The sequence below is a fragment of the Heptranchias perlo genome, chromosome 5 (assembly GCF_035084215.1).
Source record: "Heptranchias perlo isolate sHepPer1 chromosome 5, sHepPer1.hap1, whole genome shotgun sequence".
In the NCBI taxonomy this organism is placed as follows: domain Eukaryota; kingdom Metazoa; phylum Chordata; class Chondrichthyes; order Hexanchiformes; family Hexanchidae; genus Heptranchias; species Heptranchias perlo.
Window position 1 is genome coordinate 101,200,425 of NC_090329.1, and position 26,921 is coordinate 101,227,345.

The 26,921-nt window shown below is 43.0% G+C and overlaps 1 protein-coding gene across 1 annotated transcript in view; it reads right to left on the bottom strand.

Moving 5' to 3' along the window:
* Positions 1-22,828, bottom strand: part of ttk (ttk protein kinase) — a 60,879-nt gene extending 38,051 nt beyond the window's left edge. The window contains exons 1-10 of the mRNA XM_067983874.1: positions 22,781-22,828; positions 19,501-19,629; positions 18,771-18,996; positions 11,873-11,979; positions 11,630-11,779; positions 10,800-10,917; positions 9,419-9,509; positions 3,424-3,512; positions 3,013-3,091; positions 1,867-1,984 (exon numbers count right to left, since the gene is read on the bottom strand). Coding sequence (XP_067839975.1) covers positions 1,867-1,984; positions 3,013-3,091; positions 3,424-3,512; positions 9,419-9,509; positions 10,800-10,917; positions 11,630-11,779; positions 11,873-11,979; positions 18,771-18,996; positions 19,501-19,627 — 1,105 coding nt within the window. The 5' untranslated portion in view covers positions 19,628-19,629; positions 22,781-22,828. The remainder of the gene's footprint in view (positions 1-1,866; positions 1,985-3,012; positions 3,092-3,423; positions 3,513-9,418; positions 9,510-10,799; positions 10,918-11,629; positions 11,780-11,872; positions 11,980-18,770; positions 18,997-19,500; positions 19,630-22,780) is intronic.
* Between the last annotated feature and the right edge of the window lie 4,093 nt (positions 22,829-26,921).

A 26,921-nucleotide genomic window follows, 5' to 3' on the forward strand; every position in this document is an offset into this window, starting at 1 on the left:
AGAGGTGGAGGGGGGGGAAATTGAGGGACATGGTGAGGTGGTGAAAAGATTGAGTTATGATTTTTGTACATGCAACATAAAAGTCTCATAACAAGGGTTTACAGCAACATAAGAACATAAAAAATGAGCTGGGGTAGGCCATACGGCCCCTCGAGCCTGCTCCGCCATTCAATCAGATCATGGCTGATCTTCAACCTCAACTCCACTTTCCTGCCCGATCCCCATATCCCTTAGAGTCCAAACATCTATCGATCTCAGCCTTGAATATACTCAACAACTCAGCATCCACAGCCCTCTGGAGTAGAGAATTCCAAAGGTTCACAACCAACTGAGTGAAGAAATTCCTCCTCACCTCAGTCTTAAATGGCTGACCCCTTATCTTGAGACCATGCCCCCTAGTTCTAGACTCTCCAGCCAGGGGAAACAACCTCAAGCATCTACCCTGTCAAGCCCCCCAGAATTTTATTCGTTTCAATGAGATCATCTCTCATTCTTCTAAAGTCCAGAGAATATAGGTCCATTCTACTCAACCTCTCCTCATAGGACAACCCCCTCATCCCAGGAATTAATCTAGTGAACCTTCGTTGCACCACCTCGAAGGCGAGTATACCCTTCCTTAGATAAGGAGACCAAAACTGTACAGTACTCCAGGTGAGGTCTCACCAAAGCACTGTACAATAGTAGTAAGACTTCCTTACTCTTGTACTCCAACCCCCTTGCAATAAAGGCCAACATACTGTAAACGCTACTGCCGACATGCATAATCTTACATGGAGTAAGAGACAACATGATGAACTACAACCTAGTCCACAATGACACCAGAAGTAAAACAGGATTTCTCTCAATTTATTTATATCTTCAACGAGTTACTTCCATGTGATGTCATTTGTACCACTGCGTTCGCTCAAAATATAATCTGCCTTATGGAAATAATATGATGAGGCCTGGTGAATTGAAACCACTGCAATAGCAGCACAGAGATATAGTTCGACTCCCTACTTCCTAAAGCTCTAAACTTGAACCACCAAATATTCCCCAAGCAGAAATTAATTAGGATAAAAACGGGGCATAGAAATGGAGCAGAGATAAGCCCACCATACTGTTGTTTAAAATGTGCCAATCTAGAAAAGTGCAATTTAATACGACTGGCACTGTGTAGTTATATTAGACCCATGTAGTTGATATTGCAGGAAAACCATGTAAAAATGGAAGGACGCTACCTCCATTATGCAGAAGCAGATGGCAGCCAGAGAGACATACCTTCTTTGCAAAGTATAGAAAGTCATGGAAGTTTCTCAGACTACAACTATTTTACCAGATTAAAGCATTTTTTCATTGTAAACTAGATTTGAAATCAGCCACAAGTCTTTTCTTTGCTCCCTCCTCACTCTCTTGCTGTAGTCACTGTTTGTCATCATACCATTACATGGCATTCTCATTTAGAAATTTCAAGGATAGCTAATGTGGAAGACAGAGGCAATGTCTTTAGAGGTTAAGGTATGATTGGGGCAGAATAAGGAGCATCACCTTGAATCTAGCTTGCGCTCACTTGCTGCAGTCAGCGAAGTGAGAGTGAAGAAGTGCTCCATTCCCTACTATTTGCATCCCAGACTTAAAATACACCAAATGCACCTTTCGTCTTCCACTATAGAAAAGATATTTCAATCTTTAGCACTGTTGGCTCTCAGCTAGGAGAGAGAAGAATGATTATAACACCCCTTCCGCTCCACCACCCAAAAGAAGCCAGTTAAAAGGCAAAATGTTAATGCTTTCCCTGTTCACTAATGGACAATACCCAACAATCAGTTAAGCAAAACCCAGGAGTTTTTCAACTGGAGGTTACACAAAGTTCTATTTAACACTTACCTCCTTGCTTTTTTAAAGCAAATGTTCTGCTACAAGAGAAGATTGGGGAATCATTAACCTTTTCACTATCTTCATTACAGCATTGCAAATTTGGGGAACTGATGACACTTGAACCATACTGAAAGTGTAAAATAAACACACATGAAGAACTTCAATATATGGTTAATAGTTATTGGAGACATTTCAGTACAGAATAGAATAGTGACCACCCATAAATTACAATGAATAAAAATAAAGCTGGTACATGCATCATTTCATTTCTACAAACGCATCTTTTAATTTTTCAGGTATCCTTTACTTAAGCCAGAAAGACAAACCGAAAACCTCAGGTCTAAAATATGCCCATTTAAATCACTGAATATACATGAAATAATTCTGAAATAAAAATAGAAAATGCTGGAAAAGCACAGAAGGTGCTTCAGCATTTGAAAAAGACATGCTAATGATGCCAATTGATGGGGGTGGCCAGAGGAAAGAGCCCACGTCAGACCTTTTAACATAACTAAACGTACTCCATCCAGATAGTCACGTTTTTGGAGCTAGGTTCAAAATCTAGCAATGCAAGCACTGACCAGTCTTCCACCACTTATTCTAAGAGGACAAAGACCACTTGCATTTATATAGCACCTTTAACAGAGAAAAACTTTCCAAAGTATTTTATGGATGTGTGACCAAAAAACTGACACTGAGCCAAAGGAGGAGTGACCAAAAGCATAAAATCAGTGCCACCTCATTTAAAAAAATACACATTACAAAATCAAAAAGTGTTTGAAAGGAAGGATTCCAAAACATTTGTCTAATTAATATAAAAATTGGCAGACGTTGCCCCTTTCATCTACCCACTAATATGTTAGATCGGATAAAATCTGCAAATTCTGTTACATCAATTTATATGCTTGTAATAAAAGAATTCAAAGCAATGGACGTAGCATGTTGAACAGAGTGGAGAATACACATTTACATTCAAAGCTTACTGTGTAGCAAGTTCTCAATTTCAACTGCACCGTTGTAAGAGAAGCCACATAGAAACCAGATACTTTCTTATGGGAGAACTTCACTATGTAAGCAGCTGGCTTGAGAGAAGCCTCTATTAGTTGCCTGCCTGTAGTGTTGGCTGAAGAGTTTGAAAGAGGTTAAATAAATTACCTTCAGGTCATAGGCACACGGATCTGGTTGAAGCATTGATGAAGCTAATACACGCATTGCTTTTGTTGGACAGGTGCGCCTGAAGAGTAAACAATGAGAAGTTATCTAGAGAATTAAGTACAACCAATTACATAACAAAGCATGTAGTACTCCTACAACATTCTTATCACTGCAGAAAGCAGTTTTTAATATCTTAATCAGTGTTATACTTGCCACAAATCACCAGGCACAAGTTATTTTATGATATACCTAATGTCAAAAATCTGGTTAACACACCAAATATACTGCCCATGGTGGGAAATAGGAGCCACTGATAGGGTTTTAAAAAAAGTATTCACCCACTAGTTAGCTTTGAGTAAAAGATAACTATGTATTCACGAGTTACACAATTATGAATTTGTTATGCTTTACATCTTCACAGAAGCAACATCCATCTTCTTTAAGCCACTCACTGCTTCATTCATTATTGGCTGAAGGGGGACACTGCCTGCTTGTAAGATCTGTGAAGAAAACAAAGATTTTTTATGCTGCAACAATTGATTTTTTTGGGGGGTGGGGAGAAATTACAATGACCATGCTGAGCCACATTGCCCTCATTTAACAACACTAACCTGCCACCTTTGTTCAATAAAGATCTTGCTTTAACCTAGATTCAATGATTATTTGACGTTTAAGTTTAGGTAAAATATACTGCATTGAGCTCATGTGAACTCATATGTGCCTGAATGCATTCAACTGAAAAGTAATATAACAGATGCAATTTTAAACTAAAATGGCACTGTTACACTCCCAAAGTAAATACTTAGCTGAATCAGATTTTATTCACTTAAAATATTTTTGAACTTGGGACCGCTGAGAACATTAATAAAGCAATCAAACTAACAAATGCCAATTGATTTTTAAACCGTTATCATAGCTTATCCGATCGTATCATCACAAAGTTGCTTTCATTATTTAGATAATCCATCTTATTCTCAACTAATCCTGAATGTTTTTCTCTGACTCTGAAATGGTAACAGACCAAAAAAATTGATTTCACTGCTTTTCCATGGATTCAGCACCTGCAAACAAGTCACAGCTCTCGACAAAAATATGAAGTTCTAGCCTAGGTTTTAAAAGGGACTGAGACGTTCAAGTAAAAACTTTAATGAAGGTTTTGAAAGACACAAAAGACAATGGATACATTTAAACATGCTATTGTGCAATAATGGGCCGAATTTTGCAGTGAAAATAATGGCGAGGCTAACAGCGTTCACTTATTTCTGTGCAAATGGTACAGCAACTTCCGGTGACCACACATACGCAGTTAAATGCGGAAATACGGAAGTTGCTCACCGGATGCTCTGCTCCTCCGTAAGTTCTGCAAAGACGCCTGGCTCCCCATTCAAATGAATGGAACAGCGTGGAGCTCCTGCACTGATGCCATACTTACGGACTAATCTTAGTTTGTGCTTGTCCGTACTTACGGACTAATCAAAGTTTGTGCTTGTCCATTCCGATGCAAGTACCCTTTTAACAGCATGGTAAGTCTTAATTACTGCCAAACAGCCTCTCTGGCATTGAAAATTGACCTTAAGGGCAGAGTTTCATTCCTTCAGATTTTAATTGTTGTTGGACATTTAAAAGAAAATTAAATACATTGTTTTAAACTTGGTCCCTTAATTCAATATTTCTTACCTTCTCTTTATTTTGCTTTCTGTACCTGATTTGACATTAAATTTGCTATTCTAACTTACGTTTCCTGGCTCAGTCTCTGTGTGGCTTATTAATAAGCTTCATTCTGATTGGTTATGGGGATAGATAGTTGCTCGCCCCGTTCACACAGGTCCCAGATGCCCTGTAGAGGGCGCCATTCTTTTTGGCTCTTTAATTTACAGGAAATTGCCGTGCAAAAGCTCAGTCTATGGTCGAGTGCAAGTCTCTGTTCCTTCGCTGCTCAACAAAATCCGGCCCATTATCTTTTGAACTTTTTTTAAAAAAGGGTTTAAAACCACATGTTGGACAATAGAAATGTTATGTAAAAAAAGTGGCAGATATTTTTTTCAGAAGGTATTTAAAAGGATTTTGGGGGGAAAAAATGGAGAGAGAGATCATTGTTACAGTCCACTGTTACTTAACATTGGAATTCACATTAGAAACATTTACATAACATTTAATATAAAATCTTGACATGGAAGTGTGGGGGGACCAGATGTGTATGCATTACACAAGGTTCTTCTATACATAGAGATAGAATAGAAACTTGAATGAACATATTGTATGCAAGTCCCAAATTTGCATACAACAAAAATCAGATTATCAATGCAAATTATGAGAAATGGTAAAACCAGACTCTCAAATAACTAATATGGGACCATGGATTAACATGGCATATGCTGATTAAAAACATGATAAGTTAGTCAAAAGCACATTGGTTAGAGCCCATTTAAAGTATTATGTGCAGTTCTGGCCATCCAATTGTACAAAGATAATAGTTCTCTTGCATAGAGGTAAGCAACAAATTTTCTTTACAAAATAAGTTTAAATGATGTCAGGCTTATCATTGGAAAAGCAGAAACTTCAAATTAAAGTTTAAGATTATGAAAGAGACAAAGCTGATTCAGAAAAGTTATTACATGACAAAATGGTACAAATTTCAGTAATGCATAAGTTAAAAATCAAGACAGAATTTATTTTTTCAAATACACAAATGGGTAACATGGATCAAGTTGGTAAGAAAGGCCAAAGAAACAAATTGTGCAAGTTCAAGTGACAAGAATTCCTGAAGAAAGAAAGGATTGGAGGGACATGGAAAGTTGTTTGGTTTGTATTGAGATAGATAACAAAAGTAGCATCACCCTCTCATTCTGTTCCCATGGGAGACTGTGAGATCACATTTCTGTATGGGTGTTATATACAAAAGGCACCAGCAGCTAAAGGCATGACCAGTCTTTATTTAGTAACCATAAAAATCAGTGAAAATTGAGTTATGTTTATTTGAGACATAACTGAGCACAAATCAGGAAATCAATAATTTCAAGGAAATTAGTAGTTTAAATTGGAGAAAACAAGAATACATGGACACTTGTATTCGGGGACGGTAGCATAGTGGTTATGTTACTGGACTAGTAATCCAGACGCTGGACCAAAATCCGGAGTCATGAGTTCAAATTCCACCACGGCAGCTGGCGAATTTAAATTCAATTAATTGAAATCAATTAATTAAACAAAAGTCTGGAATTAAAATACTAGTATCAGTAATGGTGGCCATGAAAACTACCGGATTGTCGTAAAAACCCATCTGGTTCACTAATGTCCTTTAGGGAAGGAAACCTGCCGTCCTTACCCGGTCTGGCCTATATGTAACTCCAGACCCACAGCAATGTGGTTGATTCTTAATTGCCCTCGGAAATTGCCTAGCAAGCCACTCAGTTGTAAAATCTCGCTACGAAAAGTCATAATAAGAATAAAACCGGACGGATCACTAGGCACCGGACACGACAACGGCAAACCAAGCCCAGTCGACCCTGCAAAGTCCTCCTCACTAACATCTGGGGACTTGTGCCAAGATTGGGAGAGCTGTCCCACAGACTAGTCAAGCAACAGCCTGACACAGCCATACTCACAGAATCATACCTTTCAGCCAACATACCAGACTCTTCCATCACCATCCCTGGGTGTGTCCTGTCCCACCGGCAGGACAGACCCACCAGAGGTGGTGGTACAGTGATATACAGTCAGAAGGGAGTGGCCCTGGGAGTCCTTAACATTGACTCTGGACCCCATGAAATCTCATGGCATCAGGTCAAACATGGGCAAGGAAACCTCCTGCTGATTATCTCCTACCGTCCTTCCTCAGCTGATCAATCAGTCCTCCTCCATGTTTTACACCACTTGGAGGAAGCACTGAGGGTAGCAAGGGCACAGAATGTACTCTGGGTGGCGGTCTTCAATGTCCATCACCAAGAGTGGCTCGGTAGCACCACTACTGACCGAGCTGGCAGAGTCCTGAAGGACACAGCTGCCAGACTGGGCCTGCGGCAGGTGGTGAGCAAGGGAAAAACTTACTTGACCTCGTCCTCACCAATCTACCTGTCGCAAATGCATCTGTCCATGACAGTATTGGTAGGAGTGACCACCGCACAGTCCTTGTGGAGATGAAGTCCCGTCTTTGCACTGAGGACACCATCCAACGTGTTGTGTGGCACTACCACCGTGCTAAATGGGATAGATTCAGAATCGATCCAGCAGCTCAAAACTGGGCATCCATCAGCAGCAGCAAAATTGTATTCCAGCACAATCTGTAACCTCATGGCCCAGCATATTCCTCACTCTACCATTACCAACAAGCCAGGGGATCAACCCTGGTTCAATGAGGAGTGTAGAACAGCATGCCAGGAGCAGCACCAGGCGTACCTAAAAATGGGGTGCCAACCTGGTGAAGCTACAACTCAGGACTACATACATGCTAAACAGCAGAAGCAGCATGCAATAGACAGAGCTAAGCGATTCCACAACCAACGGATCAGATCAAAGCTCTGCAGTCCTGCCACATCCAGTCGTGAACGGTGGTGGACAATTAAACAACTAACGAGAGGAGGAGGTTCTGCAAACATCCCCATCCTCAATGATGGCGGAGTCCAGCACATGAGTGCAAAAGATAAGGCTGAGTGGATGATCCATCTCTGCCTCCTCCCGATATCCCCACCATCACAGAAGCCAGTCTTCAGCCAATTCAATTCACTCCACGTGATATCAAGAAACGGCTGAGTGACTGGATACAGCAAAGGCTATGGGCCCCGACAACATCACGGCTGTAGTGCTGAAGACTTGTGCTCCAGAACTAGCTGCGCCTCTAGCCAAGCTGTTCCAGTACAGCTACAACACTGGCATTTACCAGACAATGTGGAAAATTGCCCAGGTATGTCCTGTCCACAAAAAGCAGGACAAATCCAATCTGGCCAATTACTGCCCCATCAGTCTACTCTCAATCATCAAACTGATGGAAGATGTCGACAGTGCTATCAAGCGGCACTTACTCACCAATAACCTGCTCACCGATGCTCAGTTTGGGTTCCGCCAGGACCACTCGGCTCCAGACTTCATTACAGCCTTGGTCCAAACATGGACAAAAGAGCTGAATTCCAGAGGTGAGGCGAGAGTGACTGCCCTTGACATCAAGGCAGCATTTGACCGAGTGTGGCACCAAGGAGCCCTAGTAAAATTGAATTCAATGGGAATCAGGGGGAAAACTCTCCAGTGGCTGGAGTCATACCTCGCACAAAGGAAGATGGTAGTGGTTGTTGGAGGGCAATCATCTCAGCCCCAGGACATTGCTGCAGGAGTTCCTCAGGGCAGTGTCCGAGGCCCAACCATCTTCAGCTGCTTCATCAATGACCTTCCTTCCATCATAAGGTCAGAAATGGGGATGGTCGATGATTGCAAAGTGTTCAGTTCCATTCGCAACCCCTCAAATAACGAAGCAGTCAGAGCCCGCATGCAGCAAGACCTGGACAACATCCAGGCTTGGGCTCAGAAGTGGCAAGTAACATTCGCGCCAGATAAGTGCCAGGCAATGACCATCTCCAACAAGAGAGAGTCTAACCACCTCCCCTTGACATTCAACGGCATTACCATCGCCGAATCCCCCACCATCAACATCCTGGGGGTCACCATTGACCAGAAACTTAACTGGACCAGCCATATAAATACTGTGGCTACGAGAGCAGGTCAGAGGCTGGGTATTCTGCGGCGAGTGACTCACCTCCTGACTCGCCAAACCCTTTCCACCATCTACAAGGCACAAGTCAGGAGTGTGATGGAATACTCTTCACTTGCTTGGATGAGTGCAGCTCCAACAACACTCAAGAAGCTCGACACCATCCAAGATAAAGCTGCCCACTTGATTGACACCCCATCCACCACCCTAAACATTCACTCCCTTCACCACTGGCGCACAGTGGCTGCAGTGTGTACCATTCACAGGATGCACTGCAGCAACTCGCCAAGGCTTCTTCGACAGCACCTCCCAAACCCGCGACCTCTACCACCTAGAAGGACAAGAGCAGCAGGCACATGGGAAGAACACCACCTGCATGTTACCCTCCAAGTCACACACCATCCCGACTTGAAAATATATCGCCGTTCCTTCATTGTCGCTGGGTCAAAATCCTGGAACTCCCTTCCTAACAGCACTGTGGGAGAACAGTCACCACACGGACTGCAGCGGTTCAAGGCAGCAGCTCACCACCACCTTCTCAAGGGCAATTAGGGATGGGGAATAAATGCCGGCCTCGCCAGCGACGCCCACATCCCATGAACGAATAAAAAAACACTTATTTGGCAACAAATAAAGATGGATATTAGACAGTTATCAAACATATGTGCAATAAATTACAGTTAAAGATTTTGCCAAGAAATCTCCTACCTTGCTACTAGTACTGTTTTTCAGCTGCTTGAAGGTTATCTGCTCTGATTGCGATACATCATTCTCTTTGGCTATGTTGCCTGTGTCAGCCCTAACAATATAAAAAAGTAATAGTTGAACCAAACTCAAGTTCAGCAAACTACAGGGGCTAATTCGAGACGATCAAAAGCAGAGGCAAAATACACTGGGTTCTAATCCACTTGATGACTTGGGCCTATGCTCAAAGAATGAAAACCTGCATCAGTGCTGACAAAATAATATTTTGCAAGAGACAGTAAATGTTTTTTTTTACAAAAAGGACTTTTCCTAGCATTTTGAGTTACACGAACTACACTCGTAAGCAAGCTCTCGCTCCAAATGAACCAGAGCATGCCTTTATCTGCACAATATCTTGGTAATTTTTGCAAACCAAGGGATTCAACAGAAGACCTGGTTATGTCACGTGATATATATATATATATATATCACATCACATGCTACCACATGATTTCTTTGACTTTAGAAAGGAGAATAAACATCAAACCATGGCTTTTACTATAAACTACCAAACACATTTGCTACATGATAAAATAAATAGATAAGTGAGCAGTAGCAAAGACAAATAGTAGATTTACAGTAATTACAAACTTTACTATTCATCCTTGGAATGCAGAATACACTAATGTCTCCAACACTATAACTATGTAAAACCACAGGACTGTTCCCAACTACAACCTTGCATGGAAGTTCATTCCTAGCTTTCCAAGGAGTCTTCTGCCTATCTCACTCTCTGATGGCTTCAGAAAGACTTCTCACTTGGAGAGATACTTTCAAAGCCCTTTGAAGATAGATCAGAACAAACTGAGAGGTGCCAATCCAACAGGATGTTTCTATATGGATCGAATGGCTCAATCCTCTTCTGGAAATCTAAATTGGTTTCAAATATTTTGGACCAGCTGCCAAACATTGTACCATCCATAAACAATACCTAGCTAACTGCAACTGGATGATTGTCGCCTCATACCAACAGCACTTGGAACACAACGAGCAAAACACACAGGTAAACAATTATAATTTAAAGGTATTTACATATGTATGTATCCCTGTTACATCAGCAGACATATTGTCTATTCTGGAGCTACTGATTATCAACAGCCTGGGATATTTTCTTTCAGTGAATCTGGTTTTATCCTGTATGTACAATGACAAGCAAGAAAGAGAAGCCCGTAACCCAAGTTAAGAGACTTTCGTCACACCGTCTCGGGAAATATTCCAGGTACTCTTACCATCCTGATCTACAGGATCCCAAAAATGCCTGTCAGTATGCTCAGGCCCAAAATCAATTTTCAAAATATATACACACACAAAGAATTTTAAAAGTAAAAATGATCTTCAACTTCACCTCAATGATGAAACAGGATCAAATTGCAATTCTCCAGAACTACTGCTGTTCTTTCTGTTCTTGTTCTTTAAAACAGTATTGCTGGATAACATGCTTGGTGTAGTTTTAATCACAGTCACTATGAAGGAGGAAAAATATACAATTTATAAAGATGCACATGTATGCTTACATATCTTGACTTGTCAAATTCACCCACCTATGGTCAGGATGGCTAAAGAAGTCATTTTCTATGTTAATTACATGAGATACCAGGATTTTTACCTATCCAAGGCACATGTATAATTTACAATTTTAAAAACAAACTGACCTCACTGCCTGTAAGTATGTGATTAAAAAAGTTAGCAAGCTCTTATGTTTTATGAAAGATGCTGTCATCACATGCATGCAAAAAGCACCTTTCCTGAATTCCTCTCCAAAATATTGAGCAAATATATTTTCTTCCAGTCTCACCTAATGCTCTGCCAAATTCTATTAAATTTCTCTCTCCTTCCCCATGATCTCTGCAAATTCCCCTAATATTAGCATCAGGTGGTGGAGAATTATGCAACTACTTCTAGTCTTGAGGCTTGCAGAGATTTAGATTTAAAAAGTTTATAAATTTGAATTAAACAGCAAAGCAATATTTTTAATAGTAAGCAGTTTGCTTTAAGGCATACTTTATATATGCGCATAGTGGACAATTCTACAGACGAGTGTTCAGAACGCACTACATCTAATTGCTAGAAAAAAAGTACTAACACAAACTAGTATATTTTTGTACTAACGAGTCTCTCATTTCCTCTCTGTTCTTGCCCCACGCAAACAACTTCCAATTCTAGACACTTACTCACCAGATAGATTTTCGTTATTTCCATCTTCAGGTGGTACAAGCTGCATTTTCCCCTGGTTTAAATTTTGAAAAGCAATTTCCAACAGCTCTATGGGTTTTGCTTTGATATCCACTGCTTTCTGAAGAATGGTTCTACATTTCCTTACAGAGCCTGTCCAAAGACAATAACTTGATTACTTACTTCCCATAAATCTATGTTATTGAAGACTTTCAATAATAAAACTAGAATGCAAGTCATACAGACCTCGATTCAGCTCAAATTGTGCATACGCTACATGCACAAAGGCAAATCTCTTACAGTTCACTCTAGCCAAGTTGAATTGCTCCTGTGCTTCATCTACATCTACAAAACTGAGGGGGGAAAAAAGTGATTAGAATCTCTTAAGAGCTTACATTAAGATATAAACAAAACTGAAGATTAATCACTCAATCTGTGTGAGTAATTCTGAGCCTCTGGACATTGGCAAAGGATGACAGCCACTTTATTTCCTTATTGGGATCAACATGCCTGTTCAGTGCTCATTTTGAATTAAGTTTTCATAACAGACTTCTATAGAGAAAATACTTTTATTTGCATCTTACTATAATTTCTTTTAAACAATGCAAGGAATTTTCTGACACTGTGATATGTGCTTGTCCAAGTGTTGCTCACAGAGAAAAATTTACACCACCCCCACTTGTCAATTTTAAACAAAAGTTGTTTAATTGCATGTACATTTTAGCTATACGTTCACATTAAGGGTTTGTACCTGATCACTAGATTGCAAACAGCCCAAATGTAATTTACTTATTTAATTCATCAGTGAGATTGTAAGTTCATATTAAAAAGGACTTTAGATTAAATGCTTTCCCCATTAATTCAATTTTTAAAAATCTGTTAGCACTTTACGTCCATGCAGCAACTTTCCAGTTCACCTAGCTCAGAACAGAAACTGATGTGGAGCAATTGGTTGCAGGGAGAGGGGAAGAGAGTGAAGTACAGCAGCACAGTGGTATAATAGGGATGTCCATATACTCAGCAAATAGACAAGCACTTTTGTAGTTGCAGCTGAAAATCACAAGTGACATGTTGCCTCCCAATTGACAAGATAAGGATATAATGGAGCAGGTGCAAGACATGTGAATGGGAAGGGAACAGCTGGAAATCAGGGTTTATATAAGAACATAGGAAATGAACCCCGCAAACAGAGTTTCAGAAATTAGGAAATTGAAGAGCATGGCCTCAAAGGTAGTAATCTCACAATTGCTGTACTCCCAAGTAACATGCTCTAATTAGTATAGGAATCACAGGACATGAGAGGTAAATGAGTATCTGGAAAATGGTGTAGAAAGTAAGACCCCAGATTCCTGGGACATTGGGATCCATTCTGGGACTAATTAGACTAATATGGTGTGGGTGGGCCAGGGGAAAGAACACAACAACAATCATTTATGCAGCACTTTTAATGTAGAGAAACACCCCATAGAGCTTTGCAGGTGTAAAAAAAAAGGACACCAAGCCAAACAAGGAAATTTTGGGCATAGAGGTATGTTTTAAGGAGGATCTTAAAGAGAAGGCGCTAGAGACATGCGGTGACTCAGAGGGAATTCCAGAGTGGGCGGAAGGCACAGCTTACGATGGTGGTGCAAGGGAGGGAGGCTAGGACATGGAGTGGTTTAAGTGCCAGTCTAAGAATTTTTAATTTGAGACGTTAGGGGAAGAAAAAACAATGTAGGTCTGAAAGGACAGGTTTGGTGGGCGATTGTGATTTGGTGTGGGATAGGACGAGATACCGGCAGCAGAGTTTCAGATGAGCTGAAGTTGATGGAGGGTAGAGAAACAGATGACATCATTAGAGTATTTGAGTTTGGAGGCAACAGGGGTTTCAGCTGAAAATGGGCTGAGGTAGGAATAGTTGTTTGGGAGGGTGGGGACGTTTCTGACATTGAAATGGGTAGTTTTTGTAATGATGAGGTTGGAACTCAGCTCCAAGAAAGGAACCAAAAAGGGGTAAAGGATGGAAAGATCTTACAGAAAAACTGAATCACAGGAAGAAGGATTACAAAAAGAGTAAGATATGGAAATGGTGGCAAATTTGAGTTGTATGTATGAAAAGGCATAAAGTATATATATTCGTAATATATCTGGTTCACTAATGTCCTTTAGGAAAGGAAACCTGCCATCCTTGCCTGGTCTGGCCAATACATAACTCCAGACCAACAGCAATGTGGCCTACTCCTGTTCCTATGATTCTTAATCGCCCTCCGAAATGGCCCAGCAAGCCACTCAGTTGTACAATCTCGCTACAGAAAGTCACAATAAGAATGAAACCGGATGGACCACCCAGCATCGGACCACAAGGCACCGGACACGACAAAGGCAAACCAAGCCCAGTCGACCCTGCAAAGTCCTCCTCACTAACTTCTGGGGACTTGTGACAAAATTGGGAGAGCTGTCCCACAGACTAGTCAAGCAACAGCATGACATAGCCATACTCTCAGAATCATACCTTTCAGCCAACATCCCAGACTCTTCCATCACCATCCCTGGGTACGTCCTGTCCCACCAGCAGGGCAGACCCACCAGAGGTGGTGGTACAGTGATATACAGTCAGGAGGGAGTGGCCCAGGGAGTCCTCAACATTGACTCCAGACCCCATGAAATCTCATGGCATCAGGTCAAACGTGGGCAAGGAAACCTTCTGCTGATTACCACCTACTGCCCTCCCTCAGCTGATGAATCAGTCCTCCATGTTGAGCACCACTTGGAGGAAGCACTGAGGGTAGCAAGGGCACAGAATGTGCTCTGGGTGGGGGACTTCAATGTCCATCACCAAGAGTGGCTCGGTAGCACCACGACTGACCGAGTCCTGAAGGACACAGCTGCCAGACTGGGCCTGCAGCAGGTGGGGAGCGAACCAACATGAGGGAAAAACCTACTTGACCTCATCCTCACCAATCTACCTGTCACAGATGCATCTGTCCATGACAGTATTGATAGGAGTGGCCACTGCACAATCCTCGTTGAGACGAAGTCCCGTCTTCGCACTGAGGACAGTATCCAACATGTTGTGTGGCACTACCACCGTGCTAAATGGGATAGATTCAGAACAGATCTAGCAGCTCAAAACTGGGCATCCACGAGGGACTGTGGGTCATCAGCAGCAGATTTGTATTCCACCACAATCTGTAACCTCATGGCCCGGCATTTTCCTCACTCTACCATTACCAACAAGCCAAGGGATCAACCCTGGTTCAATGAGGAGTGTAGAAGAGCATGCCAGGAGCAGCACCAGGCATACCTAAAAATGAGGTGCCAACCTGGTGAAGCTACAACACAGGACTACATGCATGCTAAACAGCAGAAGCAACATGCTATAGACAGAGATTCCACAACCAACGGATCAGATCAAAGCTCTGCAGTCCTGCCACATCCAGTCGTGAATGGTGGTGGACAATTAAACAACTAACGGGAGGAGGAGGCGGCTCTGTAAACATCCCCATCCTCAATGATGGCGGAGTCCAGCACGTGACAGCAAAAGACAAGGCTGAAGCGTTTGCAACCATCTTCAGCGAGAAGTGCTGAGTGGATGATCCATCTCAGCCTCCTCCCGATATCCCCACCATCACAGAAGCCAGTCTTCAGCCAATTCGATTCACTCCACGTGACATCAAGAAACAGCTGAGTACACTGGATACAACAAAGGCTATGGGCCCCGACAACATCACGGCTGTAGTGCTGAAGACTTGTGCTCCAGAACTAGCTGCGCCTCTAGCCAAACTGTTCCAGTACAGCTACAACACTGGCATCTACCCGACAATGTGGAAATTTGCCCAGGTATGTCCTGTCCACAAAAAGCAGAACAAATCCAATCCGGCCAATTACCACCCCATCAGTCTACTCTCAATCATCAGCAAAGTGATGGAAGGTGTCGTCGACAGTGCTATTAAGTGGCACTTACTCACCAATAACCTGCTCACCGATGCTCAGTTTGGGTTCCGCCAGGATCACTTAGCTCCAGACCTCATTACAGTCTTGGTCCAAACATGGACAGAAGAGGTGAATTCCAGCGGTGAGGTGAGGCGAGAGTAACTGCCCTTGACATCAAGACAGCATTTGACTGAGTGTGGCACCAAGCAGCCTTAGTAAAATTGAAGTTAATGGGAATTAGGGGGAAAACTCTCCAGTGTCTGGAGTCATACCTAGCACAAAGATGGTTGTGGTTGTTGGAGGCTAATCATCTCAGCTCCAGGACATTGCTGCAGGAGTTTTCAGGGCAGTGTCCTAGGCCCAACTATCTTCAGCTGCTTCATCAATGACCTTCCTTCCATCATAAGGTCAGAAATGGGAATGTTCGCTGATGATTGGAGTGTTTAGTTCCATTCACAACTCCTCAAATAATGAAGTAGTCCAAGCCCACATGCAGCAAGACCTGGACAACATTCAGGCTTGGGCTCAGAAGTGGCAAGTAACATTCGCGCCAGATAAGTGCCAGGCAATGACCATCTCCAACAAGAGACAGTCTGCCCACCTCCCATTGACATACCATCGCCGAATCCCCCATCAACATCCTGGCACCCCATCCACCACCCTAAACATTCACTACCTCCACCACCAGTGCACAGTGGCTGCAGTGTGTACCATCCACAGGATGCACTGCAGCAACTCGCCAAAGCTTCTTCGACAGCACCTCCCAAACCCACGACCTCAACCCCCTTGGACAAGAGCAGCAGGCACATGGGAACAACCCCACCTGCACGTTCCCCTCCAAGTCACACACCATCCTGACTTGGAAATATATCGCCGTTACTTCATCGTCGCTGGGTTAAAATCCTAGAACTCCCTATCAGCACTGTGGGAGAACCTTCACCACACGGACTGCAGCGGTTTAAGGCGGCGGCTCACCACCACCTTCTCAAGGGCAATTAGGGATGGGCAATAAATGCTGGCCTTGCCAGCGACACTCACATCCCATAAAAATGAATAAAAATAAATAAAATTGGTACAATTGTTATGGTGGTCGGGGGGCGGGGGGAGAAAGAGATGGTATAAAATCAGGAAGTCTTCTCGAAAGAACATACAATTGTACTTTGCCCCTTTTCTTTACAGGTCAGGAGTGTAGTCAAGGGAACTTTACAGCTTTTTATAAATTTGACTTTGGTAGTTACTGGGAACTTTAAGAAATTGTACTGGTTTAGCAACAGGCAAGTTGCAGTTTCCCATAACCCACTGCATATTTCAGCAGTTCATGGTCAGAAAGTGATGATTAACTCGGCATTTTAATTTTTTAAAATTATATCTGGATAGGTTCAAACAAAAGTGGCCTGTTAAAGTACTGCCAGTGATATTCTAAGTCAGTCAGCAAAGATCATTTTTGAAGAAATTTCCAAGTTCGATGATGAACAGTGAACATCCTTCCCTGAGGAATCACTACACATATGTCAAGACAATGTCATGTTGAAGTTCATGTCCTCTGACAAAATCATTCATCCAGTTCAATGAATCAGAGATTCCATCTTCTAGAAGTTTAGATGCCACACCCAATCAAAAGTCCGCAAACATTGAGGGTTACTGTCCTTTGCTATGGATAGCGACAGAATCTCTCCATTTCTGGATCGTAATCAGCGATCAACAGATTTCAATCAGAAGCTAACTTGTGTCACGTCGGAAGTTTTGATTATACCACAGTTCCTCATACACAAAGCTGACATCCTCATCATTCAACACCCAACACCAGGTATGAAACATCTTGGTATGCACCCAAAACTTAACTCTACAACTTCAGATGTTAAGAAAGTTAAGATGTAGTGGAAAGTGCTTTCAATTTTAATCTGAACCTAACTAAAAAGTGAACAATCATCCTGGACTAAATTATACATGGGTGTTGCCAGAGACATTGGCAGAACGGATGTCCTGGCACTACATCCGGTTGGCGCCCAAAGCCATCTAGACATTAAAAGTTGCAGTTGGCCCTGACTCCTAGGTGTATCGAGGAAGCTCGAGCGTGTGGAGCGATCCCATCCGATCTGACCCCCATTCAGATAGAACTTCTCATCGGCGCCAGGCCCCTAATCCTGCGCCTCACAGCTGGAGTCCACTCTCGGAAATTCCCTCCATGCCATTCCACTCTGTGCGGAGGGGTTTCCTGCTCCAGGATACTCTCCACTTCCCTGTCCTTGTCTTCTGTCCATATGTGCCTTTGCGTGCCAGCTTGCCATCCGGTGGAGGTCCCCAACGGAGGGCTCTCTACGCAGGTGTCCTTCCACGCATCATTGGGGATCTGGGGTGGAGGTTGTTGCACGGAGCTGTCCCCACAAACTGGCTTTCAAGCCACTTCATGGAGTCCCAAGTCGCCTGTACCTTTTATGATCTGGATGAGTCCATCTTCCACGTGTCTATGGACTGAGAGAGGTTGTGGACCCTGTTCCATTATTTGAAGGGGCTGCTCCTCAATTTCTGATGGCACTTCAGTCCCATGCTCCAGATCTTTGGCCACCCGGTGAGGAGGGGAGTAGGCAAGTTGGAGGACCTCCTCGTGGTTCTGTTCCTGGACCTGGCTACGGTGGTCGTCTACAGGCCCAGATTAGACGCAGCCTGTGGAGGTAGTTGCTCTGGCTGCCTGCCTCTCTTCCGCAGCTTTCTCTGCACCCGGGCGGTCCTGGTGAAGGAGCACGTGGTGCCTGCCGGTGCACTTGAGGCCTTCTGCAACCGGTGGGCACCACAGGGACTGGAGTGCATAGTAGACACGAATAATAAAATTGTGATTTAAATTGCTAACTGATCCACTAAGATGACATGGGTTGCCCCAGTGTCATCAACAGAACAACAAATTTACACGTGACCAACCCCCCCCCACCCCTTTTAAGGGGCATAACTAATAAAAAGGAATGAAAACATAACATGTATTTCAACAAAACTTATAAAACAAAATCATAATATTATTACTTGTCTCGATAAGACACTACACCCACCGGTAAAAAAATATATATTTTTTAAAGTTACACATGGGCCACTCTTGCTCAGTCAGCACTCTGTTCTTCCAAAGAATAAAAATGGATTCTGTTCACATCAAAAATCGCATTCTGTTGCGCAGGAAGTTCAGGTATCAGTACCTAAATGCTTTTATTGCAAAACAAGAGGATAGAAAAACAATAATACTTACACTTTAAGCTCTGCAAAACGGATCAAGATGTGAGCATAACATTCATTTGAGTAATGCTTTTCAACCGGTAGGGCAGCAACTGTGTCATCATATAGCTCTATAAGCCTATTCAATAGGCTCTCATTATTCTGAGGATCACCCATCTTTTCCACTTTCTGAAGATATGCAAACCAGTCTTCTGGAAAGTTTCCATCAGCTATAATTTGTCTGATAGTGGCAGTGTGATCTGTTGTAAAATAGAATACAAAGTTTAATTATAATTTAAGCATTCCTCGTGAAAAAGTTAAAACTGATGGAAAGATGATGCAATAACATAGGCAGCAAGCCCAGATCAATTCAGCATTTTAAATTTCTTCTATTTTAGTATCTTAACAGTCATGTTGATATCACTGGTGTTCCCTTTGCTATTAAGAAAGTTATTTTCCCCACCGACTAAACTGCCTCTTGCTGTTGCATATTCCTCAAATATAAACAGGTCCTAGTTTTAAGAATTTAAATTTAAGCTGATATACATTCAGATTCAAGATACACCATTCAGAGCACATTATCTATTTAGTGTACATTAACAAACATGGTTCCCTAAAATACACAGAATGGAACTTATTTTGAAGGGGGGGTGGGAAAGTGTTCAATTTCAATTGGCAGTTCAATGCTTTTCTAATTATGGATATCTGAACAGAAATTCCAAATAGATTAACTAAAATATTAAGAAAAAATTACTGCACTGTACCTGTAATATCCAAATTAGATTTCAACTCTTCAGTTCTGTTTGCTTCTTCATATTTTGTTCTGAAGTATGCTAATCGACTCGAAAAGCGAGCCAGTCGCATCCTTGACTCATTTATTTCATCCTCCATCACTACAAGCAAGAAGGGGATGAAGCATTAAAGTAACTTGACTTTCAGAAGTTCATCAATACTTTCAAAACACAATATCTCACAGAAAATGTGTTTTTTAAAAAAAAACTAAAGATATTGTAAACTTATTTAGCTTTAGATCCAAGAAACATTGAATAATCAAACAATTAGTCAATTGTTGGTGGTAACACACTCAGGTTGAAAGAACCTAACCATACAAACACATGAAAGGTGCCAAAGGTCAAGCACGACCATCACACATGCATGATCACCCCATTATAACACCATTCTTGGGGTCCAAGTCATATGTGCATTATGAGATGCACTATACAACACGTTTCAATAGTACAACTTAATTTGTTTGTGGCATTAGATTACTTGCAGTCTAGCACACATTCTGGAGTAAATGAAGAGAACATGCTTATTAAATGCCTGGGTTATAAAAGGGTGCATGAAGTTTCCATCTTTGGGTTCTTTTCTGCAATGCCTCCATGGGATGGTTACAAAGCCAGAGGAACTGCTGAATTGCTCTCATCTTCAAAGAAAGCATGCATTGTTGAATGAAATGTTGATGGATGATGAAAGATATCGCTACACATAATTGAACATACAGGCTGAGGAGGTGAGGAAATGGAGCAGACATAGTCATGGGTCCCATCAAATAGTGGCAAGGAAACCTCAGCTGAGAAGGGATGAAGTTTCAGAAACTCAAGTAGGGAAAATAGAATCATCAAAAAAAAGTCAACAAATGGAAAAACTAGAAGGAATGAATTCTTTTTAGGAAGCAGCAAAGGAAGAAGCATAATCAAGACAGTCATGGGTTTGCAATAGATACCATTGATTACAAACATTAAAAGCCCATTGACAGAGAAAAATCAAATGTGAATTTCAAATAAAATTGCTGGACTATAACTTGGTGTTGTAAAATTGTTTACAATTGTCAACCCCAGTCCATCACCGGCATCTCCACATCAGAGAAAAATCAGAAATGGAAGGTTCAGAGATGGGCTAAGTAACAGAAGAATTGGTGAAAATTTGAAGTACAGTAACTGAAAATCTGATCAGGGAGGGAACAAAAACCAGCACCCAAATAGCCATCAATGTAACAGAACAAGAGGCTGGAGAGCCACACTCCCTCCCCCAAGTAGGATTGGAACAGTGTTCCATATATCCTACATAAAAGGCAGGCATAGTTGGGACTTAAACGGGTTATTAAAGTAATACCTTTTACCTGGAGGAATTGACTAGAGTCAAGACGAGAACGAGTTCAGCCACGTGGAGGAGAGTTGTGGTGGTCAGGGAGTGGTTAGGACACTGTTCAAGGAAGAAGGGGAGAGCCCAGATTCCATCCTGGTGAAGAATGGAGCCATAGAAGGGCTAGATCTATGGCAAAGGGGAAAATGTTTGGGCTGGAGAATCTGAAATCATGTTTAGCAATAATGTGTACAGAAATTTTAAGACTTCTGGGAACCAAAACATAAACAGGACCACATTGTTCTAAGGCATTTTCTGAAAAGACTGCACTGTACTAACTGCCACAGCTGATCACACAGGCAGTGTTGAATACAAGTGAGATAACAGTGAATCTTCATGTCACAAACACAAACTCCATTGAACAGCCCCGCATCAAGCCGCAATCTAATCAAGACAGCCTCACCTCAGTCAGATCCTAGCACTTGCTTCAAGCGGAAGTGCAAAGCACATGTACAAGATGCTACAAAGGAGTCGTTCTTCCACCCACAGTTTGGTGAGGGGGGAAAAGAGGAGGGAGGAACAGGAGACATAGGGTTACCAACTCTGCTTGAACGCACTCCAAACGCTATCACCACATGACCTCCTGGCTCCAACCACCCAGCCCCCACCCTCCCAACATTTGTCACCAGACACGTCCTCCTGACCCAATGCCTTCCCACACTAGGAAAGTGAACAGACTCTTTGTTGCCCGACTGGATGGTTCTTGATTCTCAAACAGTCTTTCTCCAATATTTTTATAACTAACAATAACTTGCATTTACATAGAATCATAGAATGGTTACGGCACAGGAGGCCATTTGGCACATCGAGCCCATGCCGGCTCTTTGTAAGAGCAATCCATTAGTCCCATTCCCTCACTCTTTCCCCGTAGCCCTGCAAATTTTTTCCCTTCAAGTATTTGTCTTATTCCTTTTTGAAAGTCACGATTGAATCTCCTTCCACCACCCTTACAGGCCACACATTCCAGATCATAACTACTCATTGCGTAAAAATGTTTTCCTCACATCACCTTTGGCAAAAGAACCAATCACCTTAAATCTGCGACCTCTGGTTCTCGACCCGTCCGCCAATGGGAACAGTTTCTCTAGTTACTTTATCTGAACACTTCATGATTTTGAACACTTCTTTCAAATCTCCTCATTGGCCTTCTCTGCTCCAAGGAGAGCAACCCCAGCTCCTCCAGTCCATAGCACCTTTAATATAGTAAAAAGATCCCAAGGCACGTCACAGGAGCGTAACGGGACAAAATTTGACACCGAGCCACACAAGATGATAATTGGGACAGGTGTCCAAAAGAGAGTTCACCCAGAGAGCGGTTAGAATGTGGAACTCGCCGCTACGAGGAGTAGTTGAGGCGACTGGCGCAGATGTATTTAAGGGGAAGCTGGATAAACACAGGAGGGAGAAAGGAATAGAAGGATATCCTGATGGGGTTAAATGAAGAAGGGTGGGAGGAGGCTCATGTGGAGCATAAATACCAGAATAGACCAGCTGGGCCGAATGGCCTGTTTCTGTGCTGTGCATTCCATCCAAAAGCTTGGCCAAAGAGGTAGGTTTTAAGGAGGAGGGGGCGGTAGAGAAAGACGGTGTAAAAATAAATTGGAAGAAAACACACTTTAAAAAAAATGCCTCAATATAATTTCTCCCGGGTGCCCAGGTTAACCTTCAACTCCTGGAGGGTGGTTAGCCCGACAGGGGCGGGGGAGGAGTGAGGAGTGAGGAGTGAGGGGGGGACGGCTCCCTCCACAGCAGCACAAACCCCAGTGAGTTTGCCTTTCGAGGCTCCTTCCCCAGCCGGCCGACTCTCCGATTCGGGCACATTGGCGGTTATCACGCCGCCTGGATATTTCCCCGTGTCCCACCCACCCCGGTCTGATGAGCCACCAACCCCGCACTTACCGAATATCAAGTCCCCGCTTGGACAAACAGCACGGCCGCCACCAACCGCCCGCGTTCAAAACTTCCCCCCCCACCCCCCACCCCCCACCGTGCTCAATAAAACGCGCTCGCATTGGCTGGGGACACAGCGAAGACTCCGATTGGCCGTCAGCGTGGAGCGGCAAGGGGGGCGGGGCAGCAGGACAAAGGCTGCGGTTTGTTCAATTGGATAGAACGCTAATCAATCAGCCAGTCTGCGGTCCAATTGGACAGTTTGAATCTTGAGGGGGCGGGGCTTCTGGCGCGTTGCCAGGGACGCCGCGGTTTGGGATCTGGTTGCGGTTCGCCTGCGTCAGCCCGAGCCGCCAGGGGCTGGACTGCTACCTGGATCATTATAATAACATTATTATTTCACTCTTATTATTTGGTTTTTTTTTTGTTTTAAAAATAAACTTATACCCTAACCCCCCCCCCCGACTTCTCATAAAACACACACAAAAGAAAAGCCAGAGCCAGTGCAGAAATTGCAGAATAGGAACAGGAGTAGGCAATTCAGCCCGTCGTGCCTGCTCCGCCATTTGATAAGATCATGGCTGATCTGTGATCTAGCTCCATATACCTGCCTTTGGCCCATATCCCTTAATACCTTTGGTTGCCAAAAAGCTATCTATCTCAGATTTAAATTTAGCAATTGAGCTAGTATCAATTGCCGTTTGCGGAAGAGAGTTCCAAACTTCTACCACCCTTTGTGTGTAGAAATGTTTTCTAATCTCGCTCCTGAAAGGTCTGGCTCTAATTTTTAGACTGTGCCCCCTACTCCTAGAATCCCCAACCAGCGGAAATAGTTTCTCTCTGTCCACCCTATCTGTTCCCCTTAATATCTTATAAACTTCGATCAGATCAGAATAGTGAGGGTTGGTTTCTTGGTTGAATAAATGTTAAGAAGATTTCTCTACCTTGTAATGCAGACAAACCGGTTTTTAAGCCACTTCACGGACTCTCAGGCCCCCTGTGCCTTTGATGGGTCCATGTTCCACGTGTACAAGGAGTGTGAGAAGTTGCAGCCCCTGTTCCATTATTTGTAGGGGCTGCGCCTCAATTCACGGTTGCACGACAGTACCACGCCACTGATCTTTGGCCACCCGGTGAGGAGCGGGTTGGGCAAGTCGGAGGAGCACCTTTTGGGTCTATTCCTGGGCCCGGCCAAGTTGACCATCCACAAGTCCAGGTTAGGCGCAGCCTGTGGGGAGCGGTCGCTCTGGCTGCCTGCCTCCCAGTGGCCCTGGAGAAGGAGCATGTGGTGACTGCCGGTGCACTTGAGGCCTTCCCCGACCGGTGGGCACCACAGGGACTGGAGTGCATAGAAACATAGAAAATAGGAGCAAGAGTAGGCCATTCGGCCCTTCTGGGCCTGCTCCGCCATTCAAAATGATCATGGATGATCGTCTAACTCAGTACCCTGTTCTCGCTTCTTCCCCATATCCCTTGATCCCTTTAGCATTAAGAAATATATCTATCTCCTTGAATACATCGAATGACTTGGCCTCCACTGCCTTCTGTGGTAGAGAATTCCACAGGTTCACCACCCTCTGAGTGAAGAAATTTCTCCTCATCTCGGTTCTAAATGGCATACCCCGTATCCTGCGACTATGACCTCTGGCTTTGGATTCCCCAGCCATTGGGAACATCCTCCCTGCATCTAGTCTGTCTAGTCCTGTTAGAATTTTATTTGTTTCGATGAGATCACCTCTTGTTCTTCTAAACTCCAGTGAATATAGGCCTGGTCGACCCAATCTCTCCTCATACATCAGTCCTGCCATCCCAGGAATCAGTCTGGTAAACCTTTGTTGCACTCCCTCCATGGCAAGGACATCCTTCCTCAGATAAGGAGACCAAAACTGCACACAATACTCCAGATGTGGTCTCACCAAGGCCCTGTATAACTGCAGTAAGACATCCCTGCTCCTGTACTCAAATCCTCTTGCAATGAAGGCCAACATACCATTCACCTTCTTAACTGCTTGCTGCACCTGAATACTCGCTTTCAGCGACTGGTGTACAAGGACACCCAGGTCTCGTTGCACCTCCCCTTTTCCCAATCTATCACCATTCAGATAATAATCTGCCTTTCTGCTTTTACAACCAAAGTGGATAACCTCACATTTATCCACATTATACTGCAACTGCCATGCTCTTGCCCACTCACCCAACTTGTCGATATCACATTGGAGCCTCTTTGCATTCACCTCACAGCTCACATTCCACCCCAGTCTTGTGTTGTCTGCAAACTTGGAAATGTTACATTTAGTTCCCGCATCCAAATCATTGATATATATTGTGAATAGCTGGGGCCCAAGCACTGATCCCTGCAGTACCCCACTAGTCGCTGCCTGCCACCCGGAAAAAGACCCGTTTATTCCTACTCTCTGTTTCCTGTCTGTCAGCCAATTCTCAATCCATGCCAGTATATTCCCCCCAACCCCATGTGCTTTAATTTTGCACACTAACCTCTTGTGTCGGACCTTATCAAAAGCCTTCTGAAAATCCAAATACACCACATCCACTGGTTCTCCCCTAACTATTCTACTAGTTACATCCTCAAAAAACTCCATAGGTTTGTTAAGCATGATTTCCCTTTCATAAACCTATGCTGACTTTGTCCAATCCCATTAATGCCCTCCAAGTGTTCTGAATCACATCTTTTATAACAGACTCTATCATTTTCCCCACTACTGATGTTAGGCTAACTGGTCTGTAATTCCCTGTTTTTTCTCTCCCTCCTTTTTTAAATAGTGGGGTTACATTTACCACCCTCCAATCTGTAGGAACTGTTCTAGAGTCTATAGAATTTTGGAATAATAGACATTGATAATAATATTGTGATTTAAATTGCTAATTGATCCATAAAGATGACATGGGTTGCCCCATTGACATCAACAGAGAAACGCATTTACACCTGCCCCCTTTTTTAAAAAACATGGCTTTTGTGGCTGCTGGATAATTTCTTCTGGCTCCTGGTGAAATTGTACGTGTCTTTGGAGATTTCCTATAGTTAATTTTTTTTTAAGTAATGCAGAATTCCACAACCCTTTCCTCTTCCACACAAAGTCCACATACCCATTATCTCCATTCTTTTTAAGCTCCACTGCCTCTCTGCCCAAATGAATCAATTTCAAAAAAGAAGTATACTCAGAATATCCACTTTTTTATTTTTAGAGGCTAAACTATTAGAATTAAACAATTGAGTAGATTATCTGGTGCAGATGCAGACCAGAGAAGAAGCAGGTGCATCGGGCTACAAGTCCACCAATTTAGTTGGAGGCAGAAAACAAAATACTGCAGAATACTGTAAATCAGGAAAAAAAACACAGAAAATATTGGAAACAGTCAGCAAGTCAGACAATATCTGTAAAAAACAGGAAATTAATAACATTTCAGGCATAGCACTTCATCAGAACCTGAATATATGCCCTTCAGGGGAGGAAACCTGCCATCCTTACCCAGTCTGGTCCTTATGTGACTCCAGCCTCACACAAATATGATTGACTCTTAACTGCTCTCTGAAGTCACCACGCAGTCATATCTAAGGTTGCTAACTCTCCAGAACTGTCCTGGAATCTCCAGGAATTAAAGATTAATCTTGGCACTGCTGCAAGCAACCTGGGAGAAAAATGATATCGGCATTAAAAAAAATTGAGTTTTTTTCATTTTATTTGAACACTTTCATTTATTAGTTATAAAAATATTTGAGATGGGCAAAAAGGCTGTTTGGCCGGGCAGCGAAGTTGGAGGCATGAGATTGTGTGATAAAACCTCTAGGAATAAGTCCAACCAGAGTTGGCAGCCTCAGTTGTATCAAACCACTTTGGTTCAAGAAGGAGGCCCACCACCATGTAGGGATGGACAATAAACAGCTGTTTACTTGTACTTCTTTCAATTTAACATACTGTATTCACTGCTCACAATGCGGTCTCCTCTTAATTAGGGAGACCAAATGCAGATTGGGTGATCACTTTGCTGAATACCTCCATTCAGTCCGCAAGCTGCCATTTACAGTTACTCTAGACCGATGCTTTGTTTCTTAACTTGTCCCATTAGCACCCCATTTGCTTTGCATCATCATCCCTTTTGTCATTTAATCACTCTTGCCCTCTACCCTATC